The 19,867-nt window shown below is 42.4% G+C and overlaps 1 protein-coding gene across 1 annotated transcript; it reads left to right on the top strand.

The window, feature by feature from the left end:
• The first annotated feature begins 540 nt into the window (after positions 1–540).
• mosmoa (modulator of smoothened a) lies at positions 541–18,868 on the top strand. Its single transcript, XM_084037406.1, has 3 exons — positions 541–1,486; positions 9,381–9,593; positions 16,099–18,868. The coding sequence occupies exons 1-3, from the start codon at positions 1,381–1,383 to the stop codon at positions 16,281–16,283; spliced, it is 504 nt and encodes a 167-aa protein (XP_083893532.1). The 5' UTR covers positions 541–1,380; the 3' UTR covers positions 16,284–18,868.
• Positions 18,869–19,867: the final 999 nt, after the last annotated feature.

A 19,867-nucleotide genomic window follows, 5' to 3' on the forward strand; every position in this document is an offset into this window, starting at 1 on the left:
ATATTGAAGGTACAAGTACCTCAGACGTAGTTTAAGTGTACCTTATGTCGCAAAATAAGCTCATGGCCAAATTAATGTTGGTATTAATTTATATTCCAATAATATTAATGGATATCAGAATTGTTGGCAGTTGTGTGTCCTAAATATTTTAAGTGCTATCATTCTAGATCCAGTTCAACTAAACCTTTATTCTGGAACATGATTCCTGTGAGCACCCTAATGTTCAGATTATAGGTGCAAAAAAAATCTCAAAATTTTCAAATTACCGTTTTATCAATACCAACCGAGGTGCAGTGAAGCTGAGACTTGTTTTTTTTTTTTAAGGATTTTTTTAAGGGTTACCCTGAAGGACCGATTCTGTTCTCACGACATCACCGACCCCCTCGACGAACAGGGCGACTCAGGACAACACGGACCCCCGTTTTGCATAGTATCGCGAGATGAGAACGAACGCCCCTCCGAACGCGAAGACCGTGAACCGTGTGTGTGTGTGTGCGCGCGCGTGTGTCGCTGCGTGGGGGTGTCCGCCTGATGTCATTTGGCAGAAAGGGAGGCTGAGCTAACAGTGGGCACACACACGGGTGGAAAGCATAACAATACCGCTACCGCTCCAACGTCCACATCGGGACACTTAACGTCTTTTTTGGGGGGATTTAAATACGCAGCGTTTAATATCGTCTCCTCCGCCGTGGTCCGAAGGAGGAAGAGGAAGAGGAGGTGAAGATAACGGACCAGCAAGTACCAGATGCTATTCCAGTGGAGACGGAGAACGGGCTCGAATAAGCAAGAGAGGGCGATGGGTTCTCGTTTCCCTGACGGCTAACCTTAAACCTTTGGACAGAAAACACGGATACTGCAAAGGGAGGGGAACTTGATTCACTTCTTCCCCACCTCCGTCCGTGTGACATTGTGCCTGAAATGCTCGCGCAGTCGCGGTCTCGGCCGTCGAGCAGCCTCTGGGCCGCAGCTCGGCACACCGAGCCCGAATCTGGGAAGTAGCTAGCTAGCTACCCGCTAGCCGCAGCTGTACCCGATGCTGCTGTTGCGGCGGCTGCTGCTGCTAAACGGTTCCGAAAGACGACACAAGCGGTTCTGGGGCGAGCTACCGTTTTACCCGCTGGACTACAACGGACATTTGAGATGTGATGCGTTTGCGCGTCGTTTTATGAGCCTTTTGTAGCTGGAGGCTCTCGCTTGGAAGGAGCTAGCGTTGCTGCAAAATGCACAGCAGAACCATAACAGCGGGCTCCCGTTGAAGGTGTGGGGGGGCGAGGTTAGACTGATAACAGCCCACCCTGCGTCTCTCAACACTCGGGGTCACAGTTGGACAACGGACACTACATTTTCCCAACGTCATTCAACGCCTCATCAGCTGGCGAAATGGATAAACTAACTATCATTTCAGGGTGCCTGTTTCTGGCAGCCGATATCTTTGCAATAGCGAGCATTGCAAACCCAGACTGGATCAACACTGGCGAATCAGCAGGTAAATCAAGCAGGCCACAGCTGCCATTGGATCTACTGTGTTTTGTGTGATCCCTTTTTTTTAAGCAGGATGATTTGCCACTACCCCCCTCCCACACCTCAGGAGCATCAGATAATCTCCACAACAAAGATGTGCTCCATTGTGTGGAGGGTTTCATCCGCAGCAGCATCTTTTGTCCTCCATAGAAGCGTGTTCTCTGCAGATTTAGCTTGCTCCTTATTGACTCAAATATCAATTGTCATGCCTGATTGATTAGCACCATAGGCTTCTTTTAGAGCTGCAACTGATGCTTGTTTTCGTGACTTCTGATAGACAGAGGAATCGTTAGTTTGTATACATGTCAGACAACTGTGGAAAAATGACCAAGAGTTCCTGGATTTCAAAGGTGATCTGATCACCAGTGAAAGAAGACTGGGTTTGCAGTGATGCATCAAAAGGAACCAGCGAAAGTTTGAGTTTTTGTTTGCTTGATTAATTAATCCAAATCAAGCCAAAATATCAAACACTGGTTCATAGCCTTTTTTGTTTTGTCATTGTAAGTACTTTGAGGGGTTTGAACCCCCGGTGAAACAAAACAAGCTATTCAACAATGTGCTCCAGGGGAATTTTGCAGGCTACATAGTCGATTCATGGGGCAACATTTCAACATATATGAAATAATAAATAGGTGCAGCTTTTTCCCCCTGTCAGTCATCTAATTATTATTTTAGCACTAAATGTTTCGGCGGTAGTGTATTTCTCTGGTGACTTGACATTTGAAGTGACCTCCGTGTCGTCAGCGATCACTTGAGGAACCAAAGCAGGTGCTCATTTGTGGCGTCCCTGCTGATTTCGGACAGAAGCGCGTGCTGTCCGTCCCCTGCTTTATTTGTGTGAGTCCCAAAAACACATTCAGGCTATTGATAGACAGCTGCTCCTCTTTGTTCCCTCGGAAGGATAACGGCTTAGTAACTGGGTCAGGCAGGGTCCATTATCCACCAACACACACTCAGACTGAATAAGTATTGTGTACCAAAAAGAAAAAAAAGTAATAATAGGATGCAAATGAGATGGGGGTGACGTCTACAATGCATGCCATGCGATTGTACTGTACTGGACAGTTCCCAGCTAGAACGTGGTTGATAACTTGGATGGATAAACTGCAGTGTTGTTGAGAGCGTGGGTGTTTTAGAAGTGGTTTCTTACAGCGACCAACTTCCACCTGCTGTCACCGTTCTTCCTTCCCCTCAACTTTCGCAGCCCTCTTTGTTGATTGTGATGCGACTGAACCTAGATGGTTTTATAAGACACTGTAACACTTTCTTCCTCATCACAGCCACTATTTTGGAATACATTATCTTCATTATGCTGTGCTCTTTGGTCTAGAAAGGTTAGTTTGTTGTATAAGTATATTTGGAGTAAATTTTCCACCTTGGATAATAGGTTACAGTCTCTGTCGATCTTGGTGTTTATAGCGGTCTATTTGAGAATATTTAGTCAACAGAAAAATAAACGCAGTTTGTCACTATGCAGCTGCAAACAAACTAAGAAAATCTGCATTATGTGTGAACCTTAAATTACCAAAATGTACAACAAGTTATTTGTGACAGAGCTTGGTGTGTTAAGATGATTAACATTTAACCACATTTGTGGTGAGTTCTTGCAGTACTGCTTTTCTTTAACCTTAATATTAAATAAGTAATCATTTATTTATAACTCACTTTAATGTTGTTGTAAAGCAAGGCCAGTTTATTTATATAGCACGTCTCAGCAACAAGGCAATTCAAACACTTTACGTAGGCTAAACCATCAAAAGCACAAAGACAAGTGTAAAAGAGACACAAAACAACATTTAAATACAATTCTAAAGAGTCATTAAAAGACCAAGAGAATAGAAAATAAAGACGAGCTAAAATATGTAGCATCCTTATCACCTCGTGTGGGCAAGTGGAGGCCGGTGTTAACTGATAATAATACATGACAATATAGCTTGTAGTAAATTATGTCTCCTTAGGGGAGGCCACATTTATAAGCACTTAAAATAACCATATCTCCTTACAACTGCATCATGTATTAAATATAATCATTCTAAACTGTAAAAAAAGAAACATAACTTTGTTAGCTTCTGTACTGTTACTATTTCCCAGGGAAATTGAATATTTGAGCTGTGTACAATCACTAGAAGGATGGAAATAACAACATGTGATTGGACTTCTAGAAAGTGGGCGGACTATAATGATCCACGCACAATTATCACTAAAAGTTTCAGATTGATTGATTGATAGATGGACGTCATGATTGGTTAAAATGTGTTGGTTCTAGCTTAAGCACACATCATATTGTGTTTTACAAGAAGAAAAGATTATTTGATTTGAATATAAAAATTTTTAGGAAATGTATTTATTTTTGAGTAATTTGTTTCGCATATATTGTTGATGCACAATATGACCACAGATGTGATCTTAAAGGCTTAAAAGGCACTTTTCCCCTGTTTTGTCTTGACTTTTAAGATTGTATAGTTATTATTTAGCCTACCAGTGTATTGCTTGAAGTTAATATGAAGTGAGAGCCCCTGGTCACTGCCCACATTGTATTCTCTCCATCAGCTGACCTCTGGTTTCAGCTCTGTTATTGTCTTATCAGAGGGGCTCATTACTTGAACAACATGCCCTTGTTGGACCTCAGTGTGTAGTCTTTGTAGTCGGAGCGTGGAGAAACAGACATGTTCTCCTGGGCAGTCAGCATCAATAGAAGCTCATCGAGTGTGTGGCTCTTGTTTTGGTCAAGCAGTCTGATCAAAGCTTCTTTATTGTGGATGGAAATAAACCTAGATCTGACACACAAAAGCCAAATCCCGGTGTATATACTACCATTTGAGGAAGAAGCACTGTTGTAAGTGTTGTAACACAACACAAAAGACAGTGTGTGTGTGTGTGTGTGTGTGTCCATGATACTGTTCTCACTTCAGTGTTATATCCTCAGGAAATAACAGCTGAAGTTGATTTCTCGTGCTGAGCTTCAAGACAAAGCCATTGTTGCTGTAGTGTCGGACACAAACTGTGATTCTTGTCAGCTCCGCCGCCGACTGCCTTCCCGCAGATATCGTTCTCTAGAGCCTGAATAATCTCTGATACACTCTGCATGTCCCCACACACACACACACACACACACAGACAGTAACAGAGTCCTCACACACACACACACACACACGCATTTAAAAATGGAGGAGATCGCAAGGTGATGCTGCTTCTCTTTTCAAGCAAGCAGTTGCTTCAGATCTAATCTATTTTTTATCATCTTTCATCATTGATAAATATAAATAATTGCCACTCTACCGACATTTTCTCTCAAAGCAACAGATGTGTATTACTCCAAAGTGAGTGCTGTGTTCAGAATCAAACATTTATTTATACACAAAGAAGCTCCATTAGTTCTAATATGCTGTTGCGGTTGGCGTTGGTCTGCTTGGATTATGCCCAAAAGAAGTAGAAATTGATAGATTATTAATTACAGTTTATAGGAAACTAAAAATGCACTCCTACTGTAGTTATGCTCTGACATCTACAATTGCCTTTTCAAAGCACAAAGGGCACACAGTGTTGCCTGCAGTTCAGTCCAACACTGCAGCATTGGTTCAGAACTACAAATGTAAACATGACGGTGTTGAAAATAGTTTTTTTGACATATGCACCTGAGTGTTGAATATTAAGTCTAAAACTTGCACACAGAAAACGGCAGCTGTAACACTCGCTGCCTGCTGGTGGCCCATGTGTTAATTACAGTGGATATTACTTTCATTCTCTGTTATGTTGGAGGCATTTCAGCTGCTGCCCACTTGCTTATTTTACTTTCACATAGACAACGCTGGTTGTAGATTAGCTGAGACTGGATTGATCATTTAGCACTTAGGTTGAGATATTATAGTATTCCTGTGGGTTTGTCTACCATGTCTTGTTTGGACCGTACACTGAAGCTGTGCTCCAGCGGCCCCACAATGCAAGTGGGCGCTGTAAAAGCCTGCAGCAGCAGAAGACGCAGCTGTCGGCTGCTTTAGCTTGCCTACTTGCCGCCCACCACAGTTCAGATGCCTGTTTGACTCATCCCCCCCCCCCCCCCCCCAGAGCTTTTAAACAGCAGCAGCACCCCCCACCGCCATATACTCCACTAATGACAGCAGCATCATGCTGAAGATGAGCAGACGCAGACCCCATTTCCTCTCATTTGGACCGAGACATGGTGAGTATTTTTGATCATAGTGAGCACAGCGCTGACGGCGGGGGAACAGGGAATAAGCACGCTCCCAAAAACGGGAGAATTGGCCCATTATTTTCTGTACTGACTGACTGAAGGACCAAAACAAATTTGTTTGTAAACTAAAGAGAATACATTTTGGCTATTTCTAGCAGGCTCAGGGTATGATCTGTGTTTTGTCAATGGTCATTATTCTGCAGCGCCACTCTCAATGTTTATGATCTCACTGCTCAATATGGTTTTATTACCAACACCTGAGCAGTGACCTTGCCTGCATGCAGCAACTACAAGGTGCCTTCCTCAATCCCCACTCCGCCATTTGCCCACCATCTCCGCCATGGGGTGAAAATGAGCCATCACTCGTTTGGTTGAACCTTTTCAACTTCTTCTCTCAGTTAAAGAAATGATGAGGTGAGCTTTTGGGAAATGGGCTTATTCGCTTTCTGTTACATGCCAAGATTGAGAGCACTTTGCTAAATGTTTGGCGTTTCAGACAGAGAAGAAGTAAATAGAAACAAAATGTGCAAGTGAGGTTAAAAACCCACTATGGGTTTATCTAAAAAAAAGTATCTATAAATATAAATAATGCAAAAATAAATGTGAAGCAACAGTCGCAGATGGTTAGCAGGAAACCGAACAGAGAAATGGCTAGCCTCTGTCTGAACCAAGTTCACTTATTAACACATATCTTATATTTAATCTGTACAAAAACAAAAGTGTGAAATGGAAAATTCTATGTTTTTATGTTGGACTATTTCTGGTCAGGGAGCAGTTGCTAAGCAACCAGCAGAGCCTTCAGGATGTTACTGTTCCCAATTGAATGCTCATCGAATTTCTTTTTCCTAGTGTGATGAAGTCATGACCCGCCCCACCTATAAGTGGCTAGCACTCATTGGTTGGGTCGGATAGGTTTAGGCATGAGGAGTGGGATTGATTAAGGTTAGGAGGAGAATATCAGGGTAAGTCAGTCACAGTTGGGCGGGTCATGCCTTTTGACCTCGGAAAAAAATATACCGTAAAACAGCGAATTGTCATTTTTATACTTGCTATTAAACAAACCGGATACAACATGTTAGATACACACACCAATGGGTTAAGTGACGATACTACTTCCACTTTTTTATATATGGTCTGTGGTTTCCAAAGATGCATCGTGAACACAGCGTTGCTGTTCGACCGTCGGACGCCTTGTAACGAGAACCGGTTGCACATGCGCCTTCTTGTAGAGTTGTTTACCTGTTTCTGTGTACCATAGCGTGCCTGCCTGTTGTAAGGCAGGAATTCCACAGAGAGCTAGTGAAACAGCGGGGGGGCCAGAGGTTCCAGGGGAAATGGTCATTAACCGGTGCCATTAACTGCAGCCTTCGAACTTTTGCGTAATTTTCCCCTTTTCTCAGCACCAGTCCCTGCTTCCTTTTACGCTGCTCACCGCCCGTGCTTAATTTGCTCAAGGTTACTCTGTAACAGACGTTAGAAATAGGCTGTTAAGTAAGCCTTTGAGCCATTCAGGTGCCATTTTTGAGCCATGACCTCAATCTTTTTTTTTCCCTTTCACTGTTATTGCATAAGTGTTATGCATTCAATTGCCATAGCAATAAGTGTAGACGTAGAATATCCTTTTTTGTTTTGTTTTTCCTTTTCTCTAATGAAACGTGCTGTAATGACAGCCGACTGTGTGTGTGTGTGTGTGTGGTCTATAAGGTGGAGTTTTATGCCTCTAACAGTGGATGTAATGTCCTCAGTTTGAGCCCTTTCTTTTGAACCATTTACATTGTTAGTGTTGGTTCTTACTGTGAAAGCAGTGCTTTTACTGGATGTTGTAAATGAGACAGGATTTCCTCTGGACTGCCTGCAGAACCCACCACACCTCCGGGGCAATAAGAACATTTTTCTCACACGGCTTTGCTATTCTGTTAGTATTTGACTGCTTTACACTCTATAGGGTTATTGGCAGCATCATATCTTTATTGTGTATTTATAGGTTATGACCGACGGGTTATGAAATGTCTGGATCTGGGTGGCAGACAGAGCAAGTAACATGCTTGACCTTCTGGAATTCCAGCTTGTACACTTGCGTTCTCCCACCTGCTGTGCCAATGTTGAACTTTTATGATGTCGCCCACGCAGCCTTGTCTATTCAGTAAATGGGTTATTTGCGGTCAGTTTAAAAAGCTTTTACCACTCATTCATTTTTTTCCTTTTTCGGATCGTGCCTCAAGCAAGAAAAGGGAAATAAAGTCCTGTGAAAAGGCCTTATTCCGTTAAAGCCCCAATCATCATATGTTTAGCAGTTTTACATAGATGGGCAAAGGTTATGTTAAGATCCCCTGTGGAATGTTTCCACCTCTATTAGCTATGGTTTTCCATGTGTGGTTCCCCCTTTTGTTGATCTCATGCAAACACACAAGGATGCACACATGAATCCTGGTCAACAAGTGGCAGTAATGATCAAATTTGAGCAGTCTTAACAGCGTTGTGTGATTTGTCTGCAAATGCAAAGTTTCAAAGCATTGGGTGTAGGACAACTCATCTGCAATCCAATAATACATCATCCAAGTGTACTAAAACCCATCTAATTTGTTAGACACCTCACATCCCCCCCCCAGCCTATTGATTATAGTCTGCCTTTCTTTGCCTGAGACCTGATCAGCAGAGGCCTGAGTGATGGGACGCTGTTCTGCTTACTCAGGTAGAAACTCCCCTGGAGGACATGCTCTAATTGAATCACGTTCCCCCAGAGTGGCTGCACCGCTGGAGCATGTTGCTGCTTTGAGTGCTGGCCTTCACAGCTCTGCTCATGAATCACAGTGAGGCGTAGGTCTATTTAATCTCTGTCTGATCAATGACGGATGGGTATAGAAGGACGTTAATGTGCATATATTCATTCAAAGATCTTAACCAAAGACTAGAGCTGGAGGACGGAGATGGTTATGGAGTCAAATATGGGAGCTCAAGTATGGATCTCTGCACATTTGCATAACATCATTGCAACTTCTAACAGGTGTGTGTGTCTGTGTCCTTAACACATACTTGCGTAGGATAGATTCAGTAATTGGCAGGATTGATTGAGTCCTCGCTTTCACTTCTTAAGTATGAAAACACAAGAAAAAATATTGGACACTCACTGGCATAATTGGGCCCACCAGTGTGGAGAGAGCAGCTCCTCGCTCACACTGAACTGGTGACAAATTAAAGGAGCTTCTTCGATTTTTCCTTCACTTATACCTCTTGTGCTTGATTTGCTGATCTGCTACACTTTGGTCTTCTTCAACTCCCCAGACCTTGTTACTGATACAGGCACCGATGTCACCTCTGACTGTTCATCATGAGACCTTTTTGCTCCATTTTTTTTTTTTTTTCCTTTTTTATTCAGCCTGACGGCACAATGTTACCCTCAAGGATGTGGACTAGTCTCTGAAATTAGGATGACATGCTCAAAGGTTGGCCTATATGTAGGAAGTGTATGTGCATTAGGTTGCGGTCTGTTTAACTGCCTCTCCATATTTTGACATTTGCCCTGTGAAGCATAGATAACGGGATACAGTGTAGACAAGGCTGCTTCTCTTGTGTTTGCGTTTGCTGATGCGTATTTGTGTGCTGGTCAATTATTTATTATAACAGATTCATTAAAATGAACTTATCAACATTCAACCTCTCTCTGCAGGTGCCCTCACAGTCGGTCTTGTCCGGCAATGTCAGACCATCCACGGCAGAGACCGGACTTGTATTCCACCCCGGCTGCCCCCTGAGTGGGTCACCACGCTATTCTTCATCATCATGGGCATCATCTCCCTCACGGTCACCTGTGGACTGCTGGTGGCATCGCACTGGCGCCGAGAAGCCACCAAATACGCCCGCTGGATCGCCTTTACTGGCAGTAAGTGAACCAATCAATGACGATCATGCTGAATGAAATAGTTTTGCTTTGCTAGACTTTGCGTCAGCACATCCCCCCCCCCCCCCCCCCCCCGGAGCTTCCTTTCTCCTCTGTCTCACTGCATCTGTCATGACATAACCTTTAGAAAGTCCTCTTTGTAACATTAGCATTTATATGAACATATTCTCTTTAGGGTAGGAAATTATAAAAAGGTTGGATCGATGTGAAATATTGGCACAGTTTTTGTAGATAAGAGTGTGTACAGGAACGTATTTCTGTTGTTGAGAGTGAGAGTTTTTCTTGCATGCTTAATGACTTCTCTTCTTCCCTGTAGCTGATTTATTGAGTAATGCAGCTCCTCTGATACCCGAGTGGGTGGCATATGCGCCACAGCGTTTCTCTAGTGTTTTCACTGTATAGATGCACTTCCAGCGCTTGATAATAACCCACTATCTCGTCCACCGTGGCTGGGGCTGGTTTCGTAAGGCTGTGTGGGAGGGCAGAGTCTGATTGGTTAGTTAGTTAAGGGACGAGACAGCCTCAAGCACACTTGTGCAGATGGAGCAGTGGCCTGTGAAGTCACAATGCTCTGTATTATTGTTAGAAAGCTGGATGCATTTTTGAGGACACTGGCTTTTTTGTTCTCCAAATTTGAACAAACACCCAGTGCTTTCCTCCAGTTTTTTTTTTTTTGCATGTCGGTGTAAATGCAGATTCATAATTAGGTTTTGTAACGCACCCTAATCACTCCCCGGTGAATCACCAAGTTCCCCACAAACTGGCCTGTCTGTCCGTTAAGCACAAATCTGTGTCACAAGCTAAATTAGAAGGCGCATTGAGTCATTGTTTAACCATCACACTTGAAGGAAAGTAAGGCTGTTGCTATGGACACAGTGAGCAATTGTCACCGTTGTCCCCTTGTTGAGCTTCTCTGTTGGCGATGTTAGAGGTATATTGTTTTTGTTTTTATTGAGATGCCATGATGAATATCACTTTAAGTCAGGAGGTAAGGCTGATATTCGAGGGAGAAGATGCTTGATATATTGTGAGAGAGAGAGGAAAATATGGTAAATCCTGACTGTATTCTGATTCATGACCACTTTTAGCCAAACCTTTAGAGACGGATGGTCTTCCTGTGATCCTCTCCTTGTATCTCAAGAGCCTGTTTGAAGTGAAGGAGAGGATCGGAGGCCTCGATGTTGCAGAACATGTAGCTGTGATGGCAAACGCCTCTCTGCCGAGCGGTGGAGGGGGTGAGAGGTTAAGTGAGGAAAAGGGCGGGGGCTTAGGAAGAGTCGAGTAAGGAAGGAGAGTTGAGTGAATAATCATGTTTGCACAGGTCAAGAGCCAAAATAAAGACCCAAATGGACGCAGAGAGACGAGGTATCAAGTGAAGTTGGTGTCAAGGAGACGGGGGTGGTGCATTCGGGTCGACCAGGTGATGATGGTTGAGAGAAGGCGGGCAGTCTGTAGTGTAACCGGCTGCAGGCCTCCGGCACCTGAATAGACAGCTTTGTATGACCAGCACAAACCCACCTCTGTGTCGCCACACACACACACACACACACACACACACACACACACACACACACACACACACACACACACACACACACACACACACACACACACACACACAGCAGTGTTTCCCCAAGGTGTGGGGTCATCTGCTGGCTTGGAAAGCGGGCTGTAATAAATATAGTTCATCTAATATAATAGATAAACGTGCTCATTAATGACGAAATTACAGCAGAATATTATTTCTCTCTCCTGTTCCCAGACCCAAATAACTTTATGGTTGGTCCATCAATAACAAAAACCTTATTTTAGAGTGACTTGACACAAAAAATGTTTAGTTTGCCGTCACTTTATTACACTATATGTTGATCCTGGTCTCAACATTTTGGTTTCCTTTGTGTCTAAAACCTAATAAGTTGCAAGAATATGCAGTTTATCACAGAAGGCAACCATAGCAGCAAATCATCATAATCTCTTTGCATGAAAACGATTAATCAATTATCATTATAGTTGCGGGTCTATAATTAAATAGAAAGGTCATTCTGTACTGTAGATTAATATTTATAAGGCATATGAGCCGAGATGATAGTTTCACCAGCAGCAGGTGGCAAGGCACTGTGTTTCATCGGTTCGGGCACTTAAGAGGAGCAGCGGACCGTGAGGTGCTCTTCTATTAACTCACTGGTGAAGCTTGCAGGAATAATGCTGAGCTACTCATTTCTGGCTCCACTTCAGCTCAGCTTAGCCTCTATTCTATTGCAGCCGCACCCCCTCTCATAGATGGATAATAAGCAGGACAGAATTGAATATTAGTGTATGTGTGTGTGCTTTGTGATGGCCCTTTTTTCCAGATGTTGTTCATTTATGCTCATTTGCAGACGGGAGACGTTTGACCGGTTCGAGTCAGCCTCACATGCATCTGACCAGCTCTTCAAAGACTATTTATGAATATACTATATCGAGAGGGATTTTGTTTTTCAGAAAGTACTTTGACAAAAGTGGTTATTAGGACCATAACACTATAAAGCCAGTTTACTATTTAATCGAGTAGCTGTATTAATGTCACGCTGAGTTAATCTTATTCAGTTAAAATATGGGAATGGGTGATTATAGGATATATATGGTGAGACATGCTGTTTAGACCACAATTGCCGTCCCATAAATATATCTGGTTTAATTCTGATATATTATTATGGAGGATTTTGCAAATACATGAGCAGGACTGATTGATGGTAGAATTTGATTTTTATATTGGCAGTAATGTGATAATGAGAAGATTAATTAAGCACTTGGACTTGTCAGGTATTTAAATTGTTGGCAAAAAAACATTCTTGTTTTATCTAATGACATATTTAATCTCTGGGGTGCATTGTAGATATTGACTGCCAGATTGACAGCTACAATATGCCTTTAAATCCCCCACTACTCCAAACTCCTCTAGCTGCATAACGAGACAAATCTGTAACACCAGTGAGATTTTTTTTTTTGCGACCGAGAAAAGACATCCCTCAGGTACAGAACAGCTCTGCTAATTGGAAAGCGAGAGTGAAAGCTAAAAATGGCTTCATGTGCTGTCACCAAATGGATTACACACTGTTGAGATAACCAAAATAATTCAACACGGCCTCTGTTAGCTTTAAAGTGCTGTCATGCGTTGTCTTCATCTCGCAGTGCTTGTAATTCTGCTTAAAACTAAGATAGTTAGCGTCTTGTGCAGTAATATATAACGGGTCACATTTCCCCACCCCCACCATGCTGCTACACACAATCGGTCCAGGAAGAAATGCTGGTAAGAAACATCTGACTGTGCTCTTTGAATGCAACAATAAAGAGTTATTTTTAAGTATGTGGCGCCATTCCTCACATTCCGCCATTGATCTGAGATTCACAATACTCTCACAGTTTGTCTAGCTGTTTAACATGGCTGTGCGTTACGTAAGTGGATTCAGGGCTGGACCCAATACTTCAGTAATAACATCTTCGAATTAAAAGGAAGAAAAAAGGAAATATTCTCATTATACAACTTTGTTGTGCACGGACGCCTACTTCCTGGACAGTATGATGAGACTTGGTAATGACTTCACCCCTGACGTCGGCTTTGCTCCACAGCTGTGAACACGTTGTGCAGAACATCACAGCACGCTCACTGTTTTTTAGAGGGGTACTTTTCCTCTGAATGTTAGTCATGCACATGCGTACTTGTAAAAAAGCCAATTAAGGATGTGGTTAAAGGCGAACTCCACTGATTTCACACATCAAAGTCTGTTGTCAGGTCTTGGGGAGTACTACTTAATGTGTTTGTGGCTCCGGTGGGAGCAGCCTGAAGTTGGATGAAATGCCTCGAGTGATGTCACTTGAGTCGGTATCCGTTTGAAAATGAATCGGAATTGGGGGTTATGGAGGAGTGAAACCTTTTGTAGCCGCTGCTCATGTCTGCTTGAGGCTACTTTAGCTGCTAGCATAACGCACCTGAATCTCAGACCAATCTCTCAGTGGTAGAGTTGCATTGTGGGTAATATAGGCACCAGAATTCTATAAGGAAGACGAATTCATGGAATGAAACCGATGTAATTTATGGTCCTGCGCCACCGATATGGAGCATCTGTCCATTTTGAAGGTGTTGAAGTACAGTGCTTTAGTAGAGGAGTGTTCTATTTAAAGCAGGTTTCTTTAATCCCATACACTGATTATGGAAACGTGCGTCTTGTGTCTATATTTCTTAAGAAATCAGGTGCAGAAAGCTGACATAAGCCGGTTACTAAAGTGCATGTAAATGCACCAGCTGAGATGGTTTGGCTGCTACTTGTGAACTTATTCCAGTAATGTCAGTTTTATAAACTTCTCTAAGGGGGGAAATTACAAAAAGGATGGTTTTGGATGAAAGCTGGTCGATTTGTTGTTGCTGGCGGAGCTTCCTTCGACTCTGCGGATGTTCTTTTCTCCGGAAAGTCACTGAACTAAATCTGTTTCACTCAACCACAGTTTAAAAAAAACAACAAACAAACTAGAAGCCCAATAGATTTGCAATAATGGGACTTTCTCATGATGAAAAGTTTCTCCCAGAAAACCAAAGCTCTTACGTAACATCTAGTGGCAGCCGTAGGAAACTACAACAACATTAGCATTAGTGTGGCTTCCTCCACAGTCCCTTATTGTTTGTCTTTTCATAAATTTAGGGAATTCTATTTCAGGATTTTACTAACTTGAAGCAAAACAGAGCTGGATGTGGCTGCTTAGTAAGCACAAAATCCGATCACTAACTTGCACCTTTAGAGACATTTTAAACAGCCTGAGGATCTTATAAAGAGCTTATTTATGGTTCGTGGAGAAACATTCACTGAAACGAACGCTGCATTCAAGTGGTGTCAGAAATGCTCTGTGGCGAGCTCAAAGATGCTTGATAATGATACGGTTTTGCCCACGAATAATTGCCTAAAACCACACAAAAGTGCGACTATACCAACTTCAAAGCTGGAATTAAGTCATCCGGGGGGGTTGCTTTTTAGAGATTTGCCAAAACATTTGACTGTGGAGGAATGCTGCCTTTGGGTACTATCAGAAAGGTGGATGTACATAAACAACCCAACAGAACTAACATGTGAAGAGGGAAGTTTTTGGCACTGCAAACTGTGTGTTTTTGTGTAATGTGGATTTTATTTTGGACCTGAAACGTAAACATTATTAATATTGTATTAATATTGTACTTGAACAGTCTAGGCCAAACACGTTGTCTCATGTAAATACACAGTAATGCTGTCTGCATTTTAAATACACGTGAATCAATACAGTGGGTCTCTCTCAAGCTCCCTAATGTAGTGCTTAATCACCTTGTAGTAATATAAGGCACATATACTCTGATGCACAAACTTTCTGTAACTCTGTACAATCGCTCGTTCAGCATTTCTTCCATCTGGCTTTGTGGAACAAACAAGTGTATCGCTGGCATTTAATGACAATCACTTTGTGGCAAAGGACAACCACAGCTAGGATGAGAATTTACAAGCACAAGACTGTGGATGTTTACTTTATCACAACTTTATTTCTTCCTTTCTTTATTTATCATAACTTTTATGTTATTCTCTGCTGTCTAAAAACTTAAACAGGATTTGCTCCTCTTCGTCCTACTCTTATGTCTGAAATAACTGCAGCCACTAAAAAACAATATTATATCATTTTTCTTGCAACTACTCTATCTATCCTTGTCTTGATATGACAACATACTGTTGAGTGAATGCTCTGTTCCAAGTCTGTATTTTTAAATTAGGTCTCTAAACAAGACCATTACATCCACCGGTGCTCGTAGAACGTTCACACTAGAGCGCTGATTAAATGATCTTGGGTTTCCCCAACTGCTGTAGTGGTGATTATGAACTGAATGTTATCCACAATCATCTTCTAATGAAGACGTTGTTGTGAAATGATGAATCATTTCTGCAGGCTGGGAGAAAGGGGGGGGGGGGGGAAACAAACAAATTGTACTGATGGCAGAGTTTGGCTTGGCTGAGCCACTCAAGTTTGTTGCTGGATTTTCTGTTACTGTGTATTTGTAAGAATAATGTAAAATCTCACTTTAGAATTAAAAGTTGAAACGTTAATTACATTCATCATTTAACAGTTTATGTCACAGTACGTTCGACTGAGTCTGTGATCTTTCTAAAACACACGAGTCCCACTGATCCTGGTGCGTATTTGTGTCTCATATGGACTTTTAAAAGTTGAATTAAATTGGAGCCTATGCTTCCAGCACAAGTTGTGTTACTTAATGCAACTTTTTTTGCATCTTGTTTGGAGAACAAAGGCTACTTTTTTTTATTTGTATCCTCAATTCAATATGTATATTTAGTAAGATGAGTTTATCCCTGAAACATATCAGGTTTGGTAAAGATGTATCCAAAGACTAGTGAGTAAAATGTTTCTACAGAATCATATGATATTTTATATATAAGCCGGGTGCATTGATCTAACATTCTCTCTCCCTTCCTTCCAGTGATCCTGTTCTGCATGGCGGCGCTCATCTTTCCCATAGGCTTCTATATCAACGAGGTGGGAGGCCAGCCGTACAAGCTGCCCAACAACACAGTGGTCGGCTCCTCGTATGTGCTGTTCGTCCTCTCCATCTTCTTCACCATAGTGGGACTTCTGTTTGCAGGCAAAGTTTGCCTCCCGGGCTGAGGAAGCGACTATGCCCGCCTCTGGACTGACGCAAGAGGCTCTGGAAATGCTATGGGATTTACAAAAACACACAACGACTGAAAATCAAAAACAACAAACTCTGGCCAGGAGCCTGAAACAGGGAAGTCTTTGATAACGTGTCAAGGGACCGCAGCACCACGGAGTACCTACCTAACGACTAAAAAATGAAAATGAACACAACACTAAAGGGGGGGGACGTGGGCACAACGCGTCGGAGGAGTGAGAGAGGGCAGCCTGAGGCTGTCGCAGCACCCTGCCACTGTTGATTTAAAATATGGCCACCTCTGTGGGTGTTCTGTTGGAAAAGGGTGCTTAATGTGATGCTGTCAATGCTGGCGCACATTTCTTGAGGACCACTGCAGCCACTCTTCAAGTTGACCTCCGGCCGCCTGCTGCACTGCCCTCAGCACACATCTGCGCCATCACGACTGCTCCTATTGCTATTTTTGGCGCCTATTAGCTATTTCAGTTGTGTGTTTTTTTCGTTTGTTGTACATTTTGTGTTCTATTTTTTTTTATTTTTTTTTTATTTTTCTCTTCCACCCCCTGCCACCTTTTCACTGAAGTAGCTTGAGTGTAATTGAGGTTCACTGAACTGAATCCTTGAGGGGAACTGGGTGGTTTTCTGCCAGCTCGGCTTTAGAGCGGGGTTTATTCTCGCCTGTCGCCTCGCGAGGCCCCAGGTGTCAAGCTGGGGAGAGCAGCTCTGAGCACAGCTGTCTGGGCCAGCTCACGGGCTGCTGTGATGGAGAGGAAGGTGCGGGCGTGCCGCCTCTTATCGTCTCCAACCAGCTGCATCTCAGGAGCAGGTAGCAACGAGGGGTGACCTCCCTGGGCAGCAGAACAGGAGGTCAAGTACCATAAAGGAGAATGCCACTCAATGTAAGACCTTGCATTATGTTATTTAATTTGCAACAAAGTATTAGTGAGGATGTGTTTGCTAAGCCAAACCCATGTCACTGACGCACATCTTTAGCCAATAACTAGAAGACTGTGAAGTTAGAGAATAATCAACTGAACATAAACACACCTCTTGTATTTATAGTAATAATTATCTTAAGTACAGCCACAAGCACAGTGGCCTTTTCAAAGGTGTTTAAGGGGTTGTGATGCATCCATATCAGTAATTATAGCGGACAGTATTGACGTTGTGTGAATAGAAGCTGAAGTTACATTAAGGTGTGAAAATAACATATGCAGACGCTAAAAATTGATGGTATTCTCCTTTAATGCTGGATGGGAAAGAAGCGAGCCAGGGTTTTTTGTTTTTCTTCTTCTTCTTGTTTTGTATAACAGTGGAGGCACAGGGACTGCAGGTCGGGTCCATGCATGGGGCTGTGCCTCAGTGTGCTGCTCTTGAGGTTGTGAATGTGAGAAACACACACACACACACACACATATGTAAAGTTGTTTTACTGTTTAAATCCACACATTAGGGCTGCAGCTAACGATTATATTTCTATTTGTGCATTTTTGACCAGCTTCCAGTCCAACTCTTCCACTATTCAACATGCTTCATTCAGTGCAACAAATGATTTGGGCCATCCTGACCATCCATCAAGGTGGTGTCAAAGGTTATTTCTGGTTTGGGGTTCATGCTCTTAAGTTTTATAACTACAAATCCCATAATTTGAGGCTTTAGGCAGTGTAAACAGGATTTGCTCACATTGTGACAAATTGGCATGATTCAATTATGCAGGATTATTACTAAGTATTAGTAATTATTTTTTGTAATTGGATTTTTTTGTGCGTTCTGTAATTGGGGGGAAAAATAATTTCAGTGATAATTATTAAAACATTAGTTTATACAAAGCACCAAATTCTGTATTTGTTCACCTCAATTTTTAAACGTTTATTTGTTATTTATTCATTTATTCTACAGTTAACCTTAGCATTATTGACCAGTTCAAAACCCACAGACTTACAATCCATTGTCAATATAGCTGCAGATTAATTTTGCTTTGATTGCCCCTCCGTGTGTGTGTGTGTGTGTGTGTGTGTGTGTGTGTGTGTGTGTGTGTGTGTGTGTGTGTGTGTGTGTGTGTGTGTGTGTGTGTGTGTGTGTGTGTGTGTGTGTGTGTGTGTGTGTGTGTGTGTGTGTGTGTGTGTGTGTGTGTGTGTGTGTGTGTGTGTGTGTGTGTGTGTGTGTGATCATGGAGCGCTGCCACCGGTCTTAAGTGTTTATTTCTGTTTCCTGCTCAGCTCTTCTTCCTCTCGGTCTGATGATGTATACTGCTCACTCTACGCTCTGCAGTGCCCTCGCTGTCTCGGTTGGTTCAGTATTGTGCCATGACCTGTTTTTGTTTAATAATGTACAGACACACAAAAAGGCAGGATTTCTGTATTAGGAAGCACTGTGCATTCAACAGTATAGGTAACAGAAATAGAAGCACCACAAATGTATAAAAAAAAGAGAACTTCTTACCTCATCGTTTTTGTTTCTGCTATTATTTTCTAATGGTGGCGATGTGTGCCCTCTAATTTGTCTCTCGCCTTGATCGGATGTCTTCACATAAAGCCTATGATCATAGGAAATTATTTATCACTGAATAAAAAGAGGAAAACATGTGTGTGTGTGACTCTGACACAGTTTTAATGATGTATTGTGCTTATTGAAGGGGGAAGTGAAGTGTGAATCCAATCAATAGCTGAGATGATGACAGGAGCAGCCAATTTAATCAGAGTTGTCTATTCATGTTCAGATCGGCGTGCTACCTCTGCAGGATGTGACCCAAATGTCCTTCTACTCCCACTCCATTAAACCTGGAATAAAAAACCACACAGACCGACTACAAGGGCAGCCACCCAGGATGTGAAGGGCTATCTGTGTTCCCAGCATGCATCTGTTAAATGCTGTTAAGTGGCCTTGAGATCTATTTTTAGAATACTGTCTGGAATAACCGGCCAATCATTTTGAGGCTCTCAATTTGCACAGCTAAAATTATTCTTCAGAATAACACTGCGGTTTTTAAGAGGACATGTATTACATACGCAACACCATCATACTTTAAAGAGGTTAACACTCTGCATAAAAGCTTTTTTGATGTTGAAGGCTGAAAACATTCCCAGAAGACAGGAGTGGTTACGCCCCCTATTGTATAAATCATCTGCTTTTGTTATTGACAGAAATCCACTAGTCACGGCTGCTGGCGTTACTTTCGCAACTCGACCTTCAGGTACGTTTTTTCAGGAATTTCTATATTTTTAGAGGAGAATTGGAGGTTAGAGGAGAATGTTCCCCTGGAGCTCTCAACACAGAGAAGGACGGCACATTTATTCCTTTAAGGCTCATGAAACCTGCTCTAAGCCTGCAGCTGAAGAGGACATGAAAATCTTTGAAGTAGGAGTTCATCATAAGCACGTCAGGTTATGGATTGTCATTCCTTTGCTAACAATGCACCACAACAGTTCGCATTCCTTAAGAAAACTGATTTATCATACTTTCATACAGGAAAAGATCTGAGGGCCATTGTTCAATTCCCAGCACAAGTCTGCCATAAATAGGTCTGTGTGTTCGTGTTTGTCCCACGTTCAGCTGGACGAGTTGGTTTCATTCACTTGTC

Source organism: Eutrigla gurnardus (genome assembly GCF_963514095.1).
Source record: "Eutrigla gurnardus genome assembly, chromosome: 20".
Lineage (NCBI taxonomy): Eukaryota > Metazoa > Chordata > Actinopteri > Perciformes > Triglidae > Eutrigla > Eutrigla gurnardus.